The sequence below is a fragment of the Chironomus tepperi genome, unplaced genomic scaffold, assembly GCF_022539635.2.
Source record: "Chironomus tepperi strain 1889 unplaced genomic scaffold, CSIRO-AGI_Ctep_v1 contig_85, whole genome shotgun sequence".
NCBI lineage: Eukaryota > Metazoa > Arthropoda > Insecta > Diptera > Chironomidae > Chironomus > Chironomus tepperi.
Genome location: NW_027226207.1, coordinates 9,461,283 through 9,474,909, shown reverse-complemented (window position 1 = coordinate 9,474,909; position 13,627 = coordinate 9,461,283). Strand labels below are relative to the sequence as shown.

Genomic DNA, 13,627 nt, shown 5'->3' with positions numbered 1-13,627 from the left:
TGAAATTTTATGGATCACAATTCATTAATAAACAGCAAGTAAGTAATATATCACCTGAGTGCTAAGAAATTTGAGAATTATTATATCCATAAAATATTACATTTCAAAGAAAAAAAAATTTTTCGTTCCACCAATTTTCCCTAAGATCTGACTATCTAGTCAAATTGAGATGGAATCTTGGCAATTCTGAGACAGTATGCAAGCTAGATGACAACAATGACATAGCTCCAACTAGACACTTTACCTCAGTAAAGAGTGTTTTAGCACATTGGCCATTGAGCATGTTGACACTTTCATCAGGCGTCGTAATAATTAAAATATACAAAGTATTTCTTGTTTAGTGCGTCATGGTAGATTAACATGACGTCGACATATTTTATGCATATTTCATGTATAATATGCTCATTCTTGCTACATATTTTGTTTTGCATAACATATGCTCGAAATATGCAAAAAATTTACGTCATGCATCAGATTGCGTCATGTTGTGGACCAAATTTTGTACAACACTGCTTTATCCAATACATCTTGGTATCTTTTTCAAATACTGCAGCATCTCCCGTCATTACTCATGAGAATTTTACCTTAATTATCAGCAATCTTCATTAATTAAACAGCAACGGTAGAAATAGTATCAAAAAAATATTTTATTTCACCTGAGTGCCCATTAAGAAATTTGAGAATTATTATATCCATAAAATATTACATTTCAAAAAGAAAAAAAAAAATTTTTCATGTTCCACCAATTTTCCCGTAAGTATCGGCTGACTATAAAGGTAGATGTTCAAAGGAATTTCCAGACTAAAAATAATGGCAGTAAGTCAAAGTGTGTCCAGATTGTGAAATCAAGATCCAAGCTCTACGATGACATAGCCAAAATATTTCCCGATCAAAAAACAAAATACATAAGTCATTTTCACGAACCAAGATCCATAGGATCACTTAACCCAATAACAAGGCCAGTAGGTTCAGTAGCTTTAGCGTACCCAGACATACTAGTTTGTACAGTTACTGGTCTAGTCTATCAAATCACTTTCACGAATTAAAATCAAGATCCGGGAAGTGGAACCGGATAACTTCCAAATTTAACTCATATGGTCAGTTTTTCTCAGCATCACAGCTCCATCCACACCATTTACAGGATGCAGTCCATTCATTGTCGATAAAAACCAATATTGGAAGTAATAAAAATTGAAATTTATCGACAATGTTTATTGAAATTCCAACAACGATATAAGGTGGTGGTGCATGGTGCTTTACATATTTTGTTGTTAATGCCAACGACATTCAATGGAACAGCAACAAAAAATTTAATTAAATTCTTAATCCTTTTTCCCTAAGGAAATGTGAATTGTAATTAAGCATTTCAGCTAGCTACTGAATCAACAGCTTTAACTGCTTATTTCCGATTAATATAAATCAATTTAAATGCCAACAGCTTCTTATCCTAACCGTACCTTAATTTGTCACCAAATACGAATAAAAGTCAGCACAATTTTGGGATCGAATTGAATTAAAATGACAAATGTGGAAAAATTTTCACATCAATTCTCTTTTGCCTTTTTGGATAGACTTATCTCAAAATTGTTTACTGTCTTTTTAGAAAAATTTGTCAATTTATTTAATGAAGGTTAGAGTCTTTATCTTGAAAAGTTATTGATTCTGTCTAGAACAATGTTGTAGGAACTGTGAGCTGCGGCACATCTTGGTGATAAACTAAGACCGAAGCTGCTCACTTCATGCGGTTCATGGCATTTCAAAAAATATTTTGACAGTACACTAGTGTACCGTGGTTAATAGTTTGGACAACACTGATTTAAACCTTTAGATCTGCTGTCAAATTGGTGAATTGTGGATTGTTGAGAATGGGAAAGCTTATTTTGTGAAATTTCTTGCGTTTTCCCCGATCAGCACAATGTGATGAACTACATTTTTGAGGTGAATAAGGGTCGAAATCAGTCATTGTGAAGCCGTCATGACAATTTCGTGTTTCATCGTTAATATGACGACGTAGCGATGCTCTACGGTTAGAAACATGACGTAGGATGGTAATGAAGGAATGTCAGATGGATGTCTAAACTGAGAATTTGCAAATCGGCCAGCAATAGAGTCAGATGAAAGGTCTTTTGCAGCAATCAAGACTCCAAGTCGGAGCATGGCTGAAAAAAGTAAGTAAATAAGTAAGAAAGTAAGTTAAAAGCTATGCTCTAGCAAATATGTTGTGTTCTTCGGGTCGTTGTCTTCAAGTGTGATTGTAAGACTTGATTGACATGTTTGGTGGATTTATTATTAGAATTTCGTCGTCAGGCATGCAAGAATGCATGTCAAATATTTTTTATTAGAAGCATTTGAACTATGCTTCGACAATTCAATTGAACTCAATCGCAACCGACAATGTAATTGTCAAACCCTAATTTGAGCCTGCCTTGACTTCGTCCAACTCAGTGTTATCTAAAATGTGTGCCGAGGTACACTAGCTTGCCACTAAGGATTTTTTTGAAAATGCCGTATTCGGTTTCGGACTGGTTTAATACCAATGATTGACTAGGGTTCGGTACAATCGAAAGATTGGACTACACTGATCTAACTATACAAAAGCATGAACAGTTTAGTCATTTTGCATCCAAAAGTATTATGTCTATATCCATACTCATGAAATTAAGAATTTATTACTTTTTGAACTTTTATAGCCACCAATTTCAATTTATCAAAAAAAAGTCAATTCAAGAGTCAACTTTATGTATTATTTGGATGTATTATACTTTTCCAAATATCAATCAAATGCAGCACTCAATTTGTAATACCTATCAATTTTTTGATCATTTCAGAATAACTGTATAATACTTTTAATTTTCAAAATTGAGATCGCAATCAATTCCATGAAATATTCACTATTTTTTACGAAATTTCAGATTCTTCGGTCAGCTTCTACACATGACTAATTTTCTTCTTACTCCATCCAAAACTCGTGATCGACTCAAATAAAAAAATTGTTGACTCCAAAAGAAAGAAGCTAAATTTAAAATCTTAATTTATTTTTGAAAAACATCTTCCCAAAACCAGTATTTAATTCCTCGGGATTCCCCTTGATAAATATCTAACACCTTAATGTGTTTATGCAAATTAAACGGTGTGACTTACTCACGAGAAGTCAAAGATCAATAAAGATTGACATGCAATGCGCCGTTTAGAAGATCTTGTGGTCAGTATCAGCACATACTTTGCATATTCGACAAGGGCAATAAAGAACTCATGACTAATGAAAGAATGTGTTTTGAAAAATAAAGAAGGACGTCATGGCGTCAGGTGAGAATGCTTGCTTTTTGCAAAAAAATTGGCATAAGGCACGTTGTTGAGAGGTCAACTGGTCATCAAACAGTTTGTTATAAACGGAATCTCGGATTACAGTTAGGTATCTAATCATGGAACAGCGATGGTGGCTTACTCTAACCCAGTGTTGATCAAACTGTGTGTCACGGCAGACTACAACATGTAGGTGTACAATGAACTAAAATAGGTTTAAAACACTGGTCAACAGCACTGCTCTAACCATAGACCTTGATCAGTCCTAGATACAGTCAATCTCAAAATCAGGTCATTAAAATTCACAGAACTAATCTCAAGCATCCCTTTAACATGACACATACCAAGTAAATGACCATCTGAATCATTCTGACAGAAAGCATTCTCGTCCACATTCAAGCACATGACAAAAAATTTCATTTTTGTTTAAGCCTTTTATCTTTATAAATATTCACACATCCCATACAAAGTCATCGGACAAATCAATCGAGCAAATATCGCACTTCATACACTAAGTCTCACATGATATGCAAAGCGTGCGAAACAGATGAAATCATTGATGTGAAAAAATAAATAAAAGTAAGTCCCGAGCGGTATGGGTGGGAGTGATCTTGATGAGGGAGCCTTTCTAGTTAATCGATGAGGTACGGCATAAGATTCGAAACTCTATTGGATTCCAGGCGAAACCGGCTTTTAATATGAGTCGGGAATATTCTTGGAGTTTCTAGCTCTAGGTTTGGGACCGTGATGGTTTCGATCCTTGGGACTTAATCATTATGAACCAACTTTGTCCTTCATTGGTTAAAGACTTAGCATTTGAGATTTTTTGACTTTTTTGAATCATATCCACTGAATATGCAACTCATCGCCTCACTTTGTAGGCTACTGACAATAATGTATCCAGATGAGATGTTCAAGTCCCACTGTAAACAATTGGTCTAGGTTTGAGTATGGTGGTTTGATCCACATATCCACATATAATGTGCTGCTCGGAAGACTCTCTAAACATCTATTTATCCCTGACATGATGCTGAAATGGATGAACAAGTACTAACCCAATTTTATGTTTGAGGAATGAATGAAATGGGTTAAGGCTGTTTGTCAATCACGTTTGATATTGACGCATATTGACAGACAAGAGCGAATGTTTGTTGAGATGAAAGACACACGTGGATATGTCTAACAATGGTTTGATATACTTTGAAAGTTCAAAAGAACAACAAGGAGAAATGTAACATGCTGTAATGGATTTCGCAGGAACTCAATTGTGCAGTCATCTGGAAATCGAATTATATGACATTTTTGCAATACTTTGAAGGTTTTGTTTGAATCAAGAAGAACTTGACGAGATCCAATTAAGATTATTACAAATTCAAATCTCTCAGAAAAAAGGTTGAACTGGAAATTATTTTGAGACGTAACAGATTTATCACCAAAAGACCGTCCCAAAAAAAAGAGAAAAATTGGTTCTATTGACACGATAAGCTTCTTCGAATGTTCATCTAAATTGAAAAACTTTTAAGCTTCTTTTTTTTGGTTTCAACTGCCCAACTGGAATTATGGACCTTTAGATATTGTCATAAAAAACAGAATACTTCATTATTCTTCCGGTTTAATGTCAATGAACTAATGATGCGTGGATTTGTGTAGAAGCTTGAAATATGGATTTATATAGCAGCCTATTTTATTTCAAGCTTGATAATTTGTGATGCATTATTATGGATGGTTAAATGTAGTTTCAATGATTTATGTAGAATCTTCTCCCTTGAATGTAGACTAGATTGATTGCATTTTTAAAGGCTTTTGATTTTTCTTATCCGGAATTGGATGGACTTTCAGTTTTAACGAGGGCAATCAAAAGTCTGAAAGGGCGCTTCTACTGTAGGCCGGAATGCAGAAATGGTACTTATGCAATTGAGTTCTATCAACTCTGTTCTTATCTGAAAGGATTTTATTTGTCAAGCTATCCCAACAGCAAAAAGTGTTTGCTAATGCCAAATTGCTGAATTAACGGAAATATGCAAACTGTTAACGGAATGACCAGGCTGATTTTATTCATTTTTTAAGGAGAAAAAGTGGTTCCCCAAATTTTGGCGCTCTATCTACACAATAATACGAGTTTTTAGTATTGTTTGACTGAAAACCTGCATTTTCGAGACACACGTCTACAGTTTTCAAACAAACCAATCCTATTTTAATCGATGATACAGTCTGCTGCCTAACAAGTAATGAATATCTGTCATATTACAGAAAGACGACTATTACTTAAAATCGGTCTTTTGCCTTTTATGGCTGGTCTGCAGACTTTGAGTTCATGTCTGAACCCTATTTCTTAGACAACCTACTATTAGAATCAACAATGCAAATCTGAACAGTCTAGTTTTGACCATTTCATGATATTTTGGTCAGTTCCACATCCTTGATTATAAATCTTTTGAATTCTCTACTTTTTAGTATTAGAAATTTTCAAAAAGTTTACATTATCAGCAAAGTAAAACATCTTTGAACTTTAATGATAAGAAATGTGAATCATCTTTATATGCCACATAGTCTGTAGTTTCATTTTGTTTATCAATTCATGAATTTTTGAACATGATTCGTAAAATTATCAAGCTATTGTTGTCCACTTAATCAAGAATAAACCAGATTATTCTTAAAATCATTTCCTCTTTTCACACGCTTTATTGTATTGTATTCTATTTATAGTCTGCATTACTGTTATCTCAATTTTAATATGGGTGACTAAATTTTGGATTATTTATGTCGTAGAGAATTTCATCATCTCGTTACTTATCATTGCTGCTAAAGTATTATCAAAAATATAAATTAAACGACTCAATAGCAAATATTGACAAAAGTATTTCATAATGTCATGCAAGTGCTGAATAATTTTTTGTTTATATACAAATTGAGTTTCTGCTTCGTTTGATGTTTGGACAAATTGTCTAAGCAATGCCAAGGTGTGTGCACTTTTAGAAAATTTTGAGGTTAAGTTTTGGGATTATTTTCAAGAAAAACTTTAGTAAATTGAGGAATTTGTGCCAAAACCGACAACGAGGTAGGTATTGAGGATCACTTACCTGCCCCTCAACCCTGAATTTACCCCTGGATCTTAAGAGCCCTTAAAGTATTGAATAATTTGGATTTAACCAGCCAATATTATTGATTACTGCCAATAATTAATGCAAAATTAGGTTCCAAGCCAACGTGACTCTGGCTTAAGGTCAAATGCAGTTTAAATTGATCAACGTAGCACTCAGATGGTGCAAGAGTTTTAGATCGATTAACTGACTAGTGCTATTTAGAATTTGATCCATAATTAAAAGTGAGGTTAGGGTCAAATACCCCAAAATCTCTGGATACGTTCCTGGATTATTCCTCAATGCTGCTCTATCATAGATACGAAATTAGACTTCAATGTTCGGACAGTTTCATGCTGTCCAGGTGCCGGATTTTGGATCAATTAACCAACTTGTGCTAATCAGAATAATTGCCAATATTTCATAAAATTTAGAATCTATACTAATCAATACGGATGCTGAGCTATAAATCTGCATCATAAACATGTCAATAAATTCTAAAAATCCTGATTCGAGCCAAAATAAACACCTCTTTGATAATGCCCATTCATGGACATTCTAAAAAAATCCCCTCAAGAACTATAAATTAAGTTTCATCAATTCACAAATGTTTGGGGATTTTTCCACTCCAGCTTCATTTATAAAAGTTGACAAGGAACTGTCACAACAACAATAATTTAAATTCAGGTCACAAAAATCCTTTTTTTTTTGGAATAACAATCATAAACACCCTCTTCAAGTGGCTATAAAGAAGATCACTTATCATTATACTTTATTATCATGCATCTAGACACGAACTTCCTTCTCACTGTCTCTCAATTAATGTCTCGCTCACTAATAAAACAGGTGCATTCAGGTAGCTAAAGGTTTGCATGTATTTGTTGATTTTTAAACGATCGTACAAGCTTAACTGCTCAGTTATGAGATTTAATGGTCACCTTGTGGCTACAACTAACACAACCGCAACTGATCATCTCAATTTTTTACGTCTATGTGTGCTGTATTTTGATTGTAAACTTAAAAATCTCATGCTTAGTATTGTTTTGTATTTTGAACAGTGATGAACAAAAAATCTAACAAATTAAATTCAATTTATTTTAAATTTATATATAAAATGGAAGTAAAATTATGAAAAAGTCATCAATTCAATTTCGACAATTCGACTTGTTGCGAAAACTTTAAAAAGTGAAGTAAAAAAATTTAAAAAAATTATTAAAAAACAAGAAAAAAAGTGAAACTTTATAAAAAGTAATCATGAAGTTCATAACATTTCCGTGCCTGTTGCTACTTATTAATGAAGTAAGTTTTGGGAACTTTTTTTTTGTGCTTCACAAACAAAGATTTAGTTTTCAAGGTTGCAATAAAGTGTTTATTTGGTGTGAAGATGAGTCAAGATGTTGGATATTCTAAGCCGATTAACTCTCGCAAAAATATGTGAACAGTTATAAGTAATTGAAGAGAATTTTTGTTTGTTGACCGTTGACTTTGAACTTGATGAATATGCGATTTAAGATTATTTGTTTTGATATTTCGAGATATTTTGAAATATTGTGGATTAATCTGGATTTAAATGAGTTAAATTATTGAAATTTTATGCAATTTTGTGCGATTTAATTTTGTAAATAAAGCTGGAATTGACAATTGCAACTATATAATTAATAAGGCACATAAGTGACCTACTTTTAATAATATTGACTGTTATATGAGACGAATAAGAACTCAATAAGAATATTAGGTGGAATTCTTATTAGAATATAAGTTAAGTTAACTGTTTATTATTATCAGGATTGAGATCAACTAATTTAGATTGAAGCAGTGGTGGAAATGGACAACCTGTATGACGCGACACATTATGTTGCCGTCAATATTAAGCATACGTTGCGGTTTTGATCGGTTCTTTGCAACAAGGTGTGCCGCGTAAAATAAAAGATTGCCCATCACTGGATTAAGGGGAAATTCGTATATAATTATTAAGTGACTAATGTCTTTTTAAGATTCGTAGCAAGCAAAGAGTTTGATTTCAAGAACAGAGTAAGCTCAACGATTACAAGCATGCTTATCTAGTTTGTTTAAGCAGTAAAACCAGAACCTACCTATCAGAGAGACACAAATGAGAAATGCCCTAGGTTGGATTCTTAAAGGTTGCCTAGCATACAAATGTTAAAATTCCGCGACAACTGTGGCAAAGCTATAAAAATCTGTGAGCTTTTCTCTTTTGTGTCTCTCGAGCCGGCTCAAATTCGAGTTGAGTCAAGTTAACTTAACTTGTTTTCGAGTCGACCTGGTTAAAAAATATATAAATATATTTTATTGATAATCAGCCTTAAATCTTTTAATTTGTAAGGCATATTCTCTAGGAACCTTAGTGCTACTTCAGAAAGCACACAAGACTGAGGCCGGATTTAACCGAACCTGGCTTAGAATTAGAGTAACGTTGACCTGAGTCCACTAGAAATGGAATAAACAATAGCGAGTATAATTTGAGCTATGCTTTTAAGTATTTTTTCTTTCTATATTATATCACTACAATCTTCACAATATTAAATTCTCAGAACTGCTAACAAGTTTAAAATTAAATATACTTGATTATACAACAACAAGTTATGCTGTTGATATAATGTATTGTCAATAACAATCAGGGGTTGGAGAACCAAGGTGTGATGAATTTTGCAGAGTTTGCAGGACTTCAATGTGGAGGGGTCTCTATTGGAGTCCGGATTCTCAAAAAAGAAGTGGAGTAGAAAAGACTGCATGATGTCCGGACTTTTTGGAATCTTGGAGTTCTGAATCCCAAAGACCTGGAATTTTGTAACTTTTGTCTCAATTTTAGTGGAACTTTCTTGATACTTTGTCACCTGAGTTGGTCGCCACCCGATTAAAATTAGTAATTGATTATTGCATGACTATTGGAACTGAAAGCTTGCAATTGTAAAGTTTGAAAATAAATATGAAGATGACTTATTAACCTAATAATGAGAAGATGTTCAAATGCAAGTCGTAAAAGAAAATCAATAATACTTTTATTGTCTTTTGTTGTTCATTATGTGAGCATTCAGCAGTTTTTGTTTGCATTTATATTATCAGTAAGAACTCAACATTATTGGAAATTCCTTATTATCAATACGATTATTGTAAATTTGTCTAATATAAATCAAAAGATTAGATTTTAAAGTTAGATTGAAGGCTAAGCTGCTAAAGGATACTTTTCTTATTACGTAACGCTCTTGGGGAGGAAGGGGTCGAGATTTTGTTAAGGAGAGCTACATGCTATGCAATAAGTGAACGGTTCCTTGGTCAAAGCAACTGAATTGTGCCACTATACATCAACCAAGCATCAGACACTGACGTAAAAATCTCTAAAAATTCGCTAAAATGTCATTTTATGCATCGTTCCTTGACATCAATTGATAAAAAAACCGCAGCCATTAACAGGACACATTTGGTCCGAATCACTCATAAAAAACTTAAATATTCGTCAATTTGCCAATCGCGAGTCCAAAGTCACGAGTCATGTTAACAATCTCCAATGACTATAATCGTCCATATCACTCACTAAATGACTAATATTTGTAAAAGACAAAGCTAATAAAAAATTTATCCAACGATCAAATCGTCAAAAGATATAAAAACATCATCTTTGACTCAAAATATTGACTTTAAAATATTATTTTTGGAGTCGATGATTCAATGAGAAGAAATTTCGCATTGACGATTTTATCAACATTTTTGGCATAGTCCACATCGTCATTTTTGATCCAAACTGTGAATAGAATCAAAATTCAAAGTTCATGGATCCGAGCGGCACAGTTCGGTAAATCGCATTTATTGCCTTAAAATGAGTAGACGTTAACCATCCCGTTGCCGTCTATCCATTAATACAGCAACTTAACAATGTCCCACCAAACACATTGTGCTGCTCCGGGCAAATGTTCAGTCGAATTCCTTATTTACTCTATAAGACATTTGAGCATTGAAAAATATTTGTCTTACTTCCAATAAAATTATCTTTGTCAAACATGAAATTCTTATGAATTCCTATCTTTCCAGCTTATGGCGAATCCGGCAAGTTACAACAACAGATATTCTGTGAGTTTAAATAATCAATATGTAGTTAGTCAGTAGTGTAGCTAGGGTTTGGTGAATAGGGTAGAATGCAAGAGTGTGGAACTGAGTAGATTGATTCAAAATTGATCGGTTCCGCATTTTTGTTGGCAGTAAAGAGCATTTAACTGAATTTGGGAACTTAGAATTGCACAAATCGGTTAATTAATCCAAAAACTTGCAATATGCCTACATGGCCCTGATTTGGTGCCTCTACCAGAGTCTGGCGGGCCTTGGCTTTGACTTGCTGACTTTGCCCGCAAGCTTTCTAGAGTCATGCCAGCCATGGCTCTGACTTGGTGACTCTACCAAAATTATGCTGGTTTTGGCTCTGACTTAGTGACTCTGCCAGAGTCATGCTTTCGTAGGCTCTGACTTAGTGACTTTGCCAGAGTCATGATGCCCTTGACTCTGACTTGGTGACTGCCAGATTCATGCCAGTCTTGATTCTGACTTTGTGAACACCAGAGTCATGCCGGTCTTATTTCTAACTTGCCTTGACTTTACCTGAGTCACTAAAAAGAGTCCTTGCCTTCAAACAATACCTTCCTATTGCCGAATTGCTGATCAATCAACCGGCTTATATTATCCACGATCAGACTCAACTCTAATCACCAAAACTCCTCGCTACAAAACTGCTAATTCTCCTAAAAAAATTATATCCACTAATTTACAACAATTTCCAATTTCAGCCAATACGTTCCAAAAAGCTAGAACCATCAAAATCGAAAACATTTATGGAAGACTATCCAGACTATCCAAAGCCATACATTAAAAGCCTGAATTTAGACAAATTTGAGCTATTTTTCGGTAGTGAATATGAAGAAACATTGGGATTAAGATTTGATGCTGATGAAGAAGGACTATGCAGTAGTCGGAGAAGAACTATATTTCCAAAAACAGCCATGACATGGAATGGATCATGGCTTACTATCATTAATAATGATGATGACAAATATCGACAAGGAATTGTAGTCGAGGAATGCGTGTAAGTTTAACAGTCATTTTTATGGAATTTTATAGCTAATAATTGATCTATTTTTTAGGAATGAAACTCAACAGTGCAAATACCATAATAATTTTCCACTTGGTGTACAGACAAGATGTAAACAATCATACACATATAGGCAATTAGTTGCTATAGATGCAGTAACAAATCAACCAATTAGGGAAAATTTTCAATTTCCATCATGCTGTAAGTGCATGTATACAAGTGGTCATCGATCAAGTCTTAATAGATTTGGTGGTGATACGGATAAAGTCACAACGAGGAGGGCGAATTCAAATAATTCGGAAGTAATCACATTTCCAGAACCATATAATTGATTGCTTTTGAGGCTTTTGTTATAGATTTTTAATATTTAAGAGTTAATTCCAATGGGGTATTTTTTGGGGGTTTAATGAGTGGGGTTTGTAGATGAATCGGTCATTTGTGATGTTTGAGGTTAGGTTCTGGAGTGTCGTTTTGGTAATTTGCATGTTATGTATTACATGATATGTGATAGTTTAGCCTAATATAGCTTGGGAGTGTCATGGACCTATACCATGTGTGGATTCAAACCAGGCTTACCACCTAGGTGTCTCACGTTGCCGATTACTGAGCTAGGGTGTCCCAGATTCTCTAAAAAAGCTCATAATGAAAGTCATTCGACTCAAAATTGATTCAAGTCCGAATTAACATGCCATACAGACAATGAGCATGTTCTTATGGTAAAGTAGTTCCATAAAGGCACCATATCATCATGTGTTCAAATATTCAAGCTCCTAACCCCAAGAGGTTAACCGATACTTGAAAAACATCCAGATACAGGCTCTTAAGACCTCAGATAACCTCAATATCCTCATCAAATCCTCTTAAAATTGTTGGAACTTCCTGTAAATATAATTTAAAGTTTGAACATAAAAACATCTCTAACTGTAAATATTGCAAGAGATTTATTACTGCGCACATCGATAAACCTGTTAGAATGTATATCTTTTTTTCATGTTAATTGTTGATACTAGGAATATATTATAAAATTCAGTAACGATGCTGCTGACATATGTACATAGAATATTAAAATGTATAAATTTACATAACTTTAAGGGCTTTGAATGTTGAAATATTAATTTGTTGCTTTATTTTGTGGTGATGCCGTGCGGCTTTGTTGTATGACTAGGGAAATTCGTGGAATTTGACTGGGAAATTTTTAAAGTTTTGTGGATCTTTTTTGAAGGCTTTTTGTTGAAAGTTGCTGCTGGTAATCTTGAGATATATTGAAATCGATACTGAGCCGCTGTCTTAGCATTATGTCAGTTAATCCTGTTAGATCAGAGCTCGAAGTCAGGTAGAATTCCATTTTTAGTTCTCGTCTAGCCTAAATTTGCTTGTCGTAAATACGCAAACCGTGATTATGTGACTAGAACAATGGGAAAACACACAAATTTGACTAAATTGCCTGAAGTAGGGCGGCCATTTGCTGTATTATTGCCGGGACGTTGCTGTACCTTTCAGCCTTGGTGCCGTGTTCCGACAAACCCTCAAAATGGCCTTGTTTTTCAAGAAGTCGAAAATTCCATACAAGTTTTGGAATGTTCGACAAATATTGAACATTTTCGTTTTGAAGGTCCGGGTTCAAGCCCCGGACTTAAAATATTTTTTTCGGAATTTCACCAATTATCTAGCCACAGACCAAAGTGACGTCAGTTTATTGCGGGATTTTCCTTCATTTATTCGCTTTGTGGCTCGTGGGTTAGCTTCTATCTTGAATGGACAACTTGGCATAATGCACTGTTAATAACTAGACTTAAGGTCGACTAATGCCATATTTTATGAGATACTCCAGAGAAAACGTCATTAGTCCACCGTACGTCTAGTTATTAGCTAGACAATATCAGATAGACAAAGAGCTGCGTCATTCTCTATTTTGTCAAGTCATCTAAGCTATAAGACTGACTATCACTAACTGAACATTAAACAAAAAGTCAATAATAATCAATGAAAATTCCCCAAAACTAATGTTGAGTTCAAAAATCCGGGAATGTCCATAAAATCTTGAATTTATAATCTATCTAAATCAATAATTACACTTTGGAATGTCCAAAACAGTCTTGGACAATTTGTTATTCAATTATTGTCCAAATAAATCCAAATGATAAGCAAA

The 13,627-nt window shown here is 34.1% G+C and overlaps 1 protein-coding gene and 1 long non-coding RNA gene across 3 annotated transcripts; one reads left to right on the top strand and one right to left on the bottom strand.

Annotated features, from left to right (window-relative positions):
- Nucleotides 1-1,062: 1,062 nt before the first annotated feature.
- Nucleotides 1,063-2,963, bottom strand: LOC139086214 (uncharacterized). Its single transcript, XR_011543986.1, has 3 exons — nucleotides 2,805-2,963; nucleotides 1,823-2,159; nucleotides 1,063-1,254 (listed from the first exon to the last, which is right to left on the bottom strand). It is a non-coding gene; the product is annotated as an uncharacterized lncRNA (long non-coding RNA).
- Nucleotides 2,964-7,429: 4,466 nt separating this feature from the next.
- Nucleotides 7,430-13,627, top strand: spz (Spaetzle domain-containing protein). 2 transcript variants are annotated; one of them, XM_070634376.1, is made up of 4 exons: nucleotides 7,431-7,682; nucleotides 10,431-10,469; nucleotides 11,177-11,472; nucleotides 11,531-13,627. In XM_070634376.1, exons 1-4 carry the CDS (start codon nucleotides 7,638-7,640, stop codon nucleotides 11,808-11,810), a joined length of 660 nt encoding a protein of 219 aa, XP_070490477.1. In that variant the 5' UTR covers nucleotides 7,431-7,637; the 3' UTR covers nucleotides 11,811-13,627. The 2 variants fall into 2 exon arrangements, with proteins under 2 accessions (XP_070490478.1, XP_070490477.1); XM_070634377.1 differs by lacking the exon at nucleotides 10,431-10,469 and having other exon boundaries at nucleotides 7,430-7,682.

What these genes read in the sequence shown, in the direction of transcription:
- spz (XM_070634376.1), top strand. Translation starts at nt 7,638, where the DNA reads ATGAAGTTCATAACATTTCCGTGCCTGTTGCTACTTATTAATGAA. An exon ending in TGTTGCTACTTATTAATGAA is followed by an intron (nt 7,683 to 10,430) that starts GTAAGTTTTGGG and finishes CTATCTTTCCAG; the next exon opens with CTTATGGCGAATCCGGCAAG. An exon ending in ATTGTAGTCGAGGAATGCGT is followed by an intron (nt 11,473 to 11,530) that starts GTAAGTTTAACA and finishes TCTATTTTTTAG; the next exon opens with GAATGAAACTCAACAGTGCA.